General features: G+C 36.3%; 1 protein-coding gene across 1 annotated transcript; it reads right to left on the bottom strand.

The window, feature by feature from the left end:
* Positions 1–312: 312 nt before the first annotated feature.
* On the bottom strand, positions 313–1,401 carry LOC120070739 (pathogen-associated molecular patterns-induced protein A70-like). The gene has a single exon (XM_039022612.2). It carries the CDS (start codon positions 1,202–1,204, stop codon positions 518–520), a length of 687 nt encoding a protein of 228 aa, XP_038878540.1. The 5' UTR covers positions 1,205–1,401; the 3' UTR covers positions 313–517.
* Between the last annotated feature and the right edge of the window lie 3,015 nt (positions 1,402–4,416).

The raw sequence follows: 4,416 nt of genomic DNA, 5'->3' as shown, positions 1-4,416 counted from the left end.
TAGAACTAAATTGAAATCAAACACAAACTTAAGGACTAAATATGTAACATTTTGAAATATGAAATAAAAACCATATCAAAATTTAGTGACAAACAAAAAATATTTTTCCAAAAAAATTAAATACTACTTAAGAATCATAAGTGCAACTATCTAATAAAAAATTCAGGACGACAAATCGTAAAAAATGGACCTTCAAAATATAGGTGGAGCATGAAATGCATCAATTTTTTTATTTTTTCTTCAATAAGAGAAAAAACTGTAGGAAGATTGTGAATGCAAGACCATAAAAAAAAAAAAAAAAAAAAACTCTCATTTTCGTCGGCAAGATAATTCAATCTTCTAACACCCAATTTCTTTCTGCCATTAATGGCGGTCCGGTGGATATACTCCATAGAATCGAAAAAGGCTACTAAACCAAACTAGCACACACATCCAAAGTTTATAAACACAGAGATTCTATTAAAAAACAGAAGGGAAACAGAATCCGATCAGAGGCGAGAGGAAGAAGACGAAGTTATTATTTTTTCCCTGTAACCATGTCTCTGCAACGCAACAGAGATTCCAGCCTCTGCAACTTCAGCTGCTGTTTAAACTTGTTTATGAAATGATCAGCTCTCAAATCTACCTCCTCCTCGCCGGTTTCCGTTGTTTCTGGTGCATCTGCCCTCACTGTCGCCGGACGCCGCCGTTCGATTTCGTTTATTAATTCCCCTGGTTCACTCCGAGGCGTCGTGAACGACACCCACGACGGCAGCTTCTCACTCAAAGATTTCTCCAGTCGCCGCCGTAAGCTCGTCGCCGGAGCGTGGGTTATGTTTTCGGATTTGCTCCGGCTGACGGAATGGTCGTGGTGGGTTTTCTCCGGACTCTGTTTTTTGGCTTCTGCAGCTGGCTGCAGAGTTTCCGGTTCGCGGATTGAATCAGATCTGTTGATAGTGATGGATTTGAGCCGACCCAACATCGACGGCATCCTGGCCGGACTTGGGTCGGGATTGGAATAGTAATCGGAGTTGGAGGGAGTGAAGTTAAAAGACTTGACTCTGTCTAGGAAAGAAGGAGGGCGGATGAGGGCGGGGCCACCGTGGGGGTGGTGGCGAGATTTATCGGCAGTGAAGCGAGAAGTGATGGCGATGGTGGCGATGACGACGTTGACGAGGATGAAGAGGGAAGCGGGGGTGAACCATGTGGTCAAGGAAGTCCACATGGCGGTATGGTGGCGGCGGAGCTAGAGAGTTTATGGTGGAGTTGGAAGAGAATGGGAGAGGTTTTCACGATTGAGAATGAGAAAATTGAGGGTTTGAATTACTTTGGTTATGTTTTTATCTTTGAATTTATAGTACAGAAAATCAATTTGGATTGTTGGGATTGATGGATAATGAATAAAACATGCTTATTTACTGTGTATTATATATTTGACTTTTCAAACAAAAACAATTTTTTTTTTTTTTTTTTTTTTTTTTTTTTTGAAATAGTTAAAATGAAATTATCTCAAAGTTTATCCCTTAAATCAATTTAAATTTAATTTTACATTTTTACATGTAATTTTTATATTATTAGAATTAATTTTAAATGATTAAAAATATATATTTTTTCGCATGATTTTGATAGGGATATCCCGTTTAGTAATTTTTTCTTTTTTTTTTTTTTTAGAATTAATCTTATTTTTTTTTTCATTTTTTACCATGATTTGTATCTTTCTTAAATATAATGGTTGAATTCTTAGCCAAATTCTAAAAATAAAAAAAATGCTTGATTTGTTAAACTATTGGTAAAAAGTAGATAAAAAATAAAGAGATTTGGAGGTAGAAGTAGTTTCTATAAGCTTAATTTTGAAAAAGAAAAAATAAAAAACCAAATGATTACCAAACGGGACATTTTTTTTTTGTTTTTGAAAATTAACCTTATTTCCTCCACATTTCTTACCATGAATTGCATCTTTTTAAGAACAATGGTTGGATTCTTAGTTAAATTCCAAATACAAAACAAATTTTTAAAAGTTAAGGTCCCGTTTGATAACCATTTGGTTTTTTATTTTTGTTTTTGAAAATAAAGTCTATTTCATCTACATTTCTTACAATGATTTGCATCTTTCTTAAATACAATGATTGAATTTTTAGCCAAATTTCAAATTCCAAAAATAACTTTTTGAAAGTTACTTTTTTTAATTCTCAAAATTTGACTTGATTTTTTAAACAATTGGTGAAAAGTAGATAACGAATGAAGAAATTTGGAGGTGAAAGTAGTATCCATATGCTTAATTTTCAAAAACAAAAATAAAAAATAAAAAATAAAATTTTTATCAAATGGGGCCTAATTTTCTAAATTTTGGTTTGATATTTTAAATTATTGATAAAAAATAGATAATAAAAGAAATTTGGAGATAAAAGTAATATCTATATGTTTAATTTTCAAAAGTAAATATTAAAAAATAAATCATTATCAAACGGGGCTAATGTTATCAATTTTAAAATATTTTCTAAACATGCTATAGATACTTTTTCTAAAAGCACTTTTCATCAATCTGTCTATAAAAAAAGAGTGTTACTACTCATAGTGGCTATGAATGCTTTAGAGGTTGCTTGGTAATGTTTATTATTCTTATTATTTTCTTTCATATTTTTGTGAATCATGTTGGGTAATTGTTTTGTTTATGTTTTTTTTATTAAAAAAAGTTTTGAAAACAGTGTGTTGAAAATAAGGAGCGGTTATGTGTTGGCCCTAAGGGCATTTAAGTCTTTTTATATTGGCCTACTTTTCCCTTTTCTGTATTAGAGTTTTCTATGACCTATATATTTCTTGGATTTGGCTTGTATGTGGCATATTAATTCATAATAAAAAAGTCTCTTCTATCGCGATTTTTTCTTTCTATTCTAAAGTTTTCCACATAACCTTTGTGTCACTTTCTTCTTTATTTCAATATGGTATTAGAGCATGATGGCGAAATCCTAGCCGTCATTGATGAAAACACGACCGACACAGCAGACGCAGCCACTGCGATTCCGTCGGCTTCCATTCAAGCCGTTGTTGACAAGTACCTCCAATCGCTCAATCTCAGTCCGATGTTCAAGCAGTTGTCGCACGATGACCAGAGCATTCGTGCACTTCCTTTTGAGCCGCGACTGATGCAATTTGTGCCCGCCTAGCCTTCGACCCAACTCTTGCCAGTGTTCCTCCAGTCACTGATTGCGCCACCCCAAGCCTTCGACCTAACTCACGATTCGTCTCTAGCAACCAACACTTATCTAGTCAAACCAAGAGCCATCTGATGTGCGAACTAGCTAGCTGACGCGCTGTACTCCGTCGCCGATCTCCTCAGCATTGGTCACCCAAGGGGCGCGAGTACTGATAGCCGGAATTTCATGCTTGAAATGGGTGGATCCTCATATGTTCTGGGTGGACAGGAACCAAATACATCTGCCACTCATCTTCCTCAATATGCACCGACCAGTTATGGTACTTTAGGTTCAACAGGTTTGTCCTCGATGGTGGTTCAACATCAATTAATTAGCCTTCAACAATAAATTGCGGCTCTTGGGCAGCTCTTGGGACTACCATAAACCCCTAATCAAATCCAGTAAATTCAGTTCTTTCTTCCGGTCTACCGGTGTGTTCAGATAATTTGGTAACTACTTTTCCCAATTTACCTACATCAAATTTTTTATTTGGATCTGTGGGAAATTATATAGGGTTTATTATAGGGGAGAATTTGAATGACCAAAACTATTTCTCTCGGTCCCAATCTATCAAGATGGCACTCGAGGGGCGTCACAAGTTTGGGTATCTAACTGGTGAAATATTGAGACCTCGACTTAAAGAACCTCAAGAGCATGTTTGGAAGGGAGATGACTCTTTGCTCCGTTCTTTATTAGTTAACAACATGGAACCACAGATAGGGAAACCCTTACTGTATGCTGCAACTGCCCGGGACATTTGGGATGTGGTACAGAAATTGTACTCCAAGAAGCAAAATGCATCACATTTGTACACCTTGCAGAAACAAGTTCATGAGTGTGAACAAGGGACCATGGTTGTTACGTCTTATTTCAACAAATCATCCTTGATCTGGCAGGAAATAGATCTATATCGGGAAATTGTCTAGGATTGTCCATGTGGTGGAGTTCAACACTCAAAACTCGAGGAATTTGATCGTGTTTATGGCTTTCTTGCCGGCTTGAACTTCAAATCCGATACAGTTTGCGGCCGGATACTGGGATAGAGACCGATACCCTCTCTCATGGAAGTTTGTTCTGAAGTTCAGTTAGAGGAAGACAGATTGAATGCTATGAACAATCCTATTGTCAATCCTATTGACTCTGTTGCATTTGGTGCAAAATTGTTTGGGTCTGATGTTGATGAGCAGAATGGTAAGCCTCATCGAGTGTGTGAACATTGTAAGAAACCGTGGTACACTAAGGA

This window comes from Benincasa hispida, chromosome 2 (assembly GCF_027475165.1).
Source record: "Benincasa hispida cultivar pf3 chromosome 2, pf3_genome.v1.1, whole genome shotgun sequence".
Taxonomy (NCBI): domain Eukaryota; kingdom Viridiplantae; phylum Streptophyta; class Magnoliopsida; order Cucurbitales; family Cucurbitaceae; genus Benincasa; species Benincasa hispida.
Note: the sequence above shows the minus strand (reverse complement) of the source record. Positions and strands in the feature narration are given on the sequence as shown.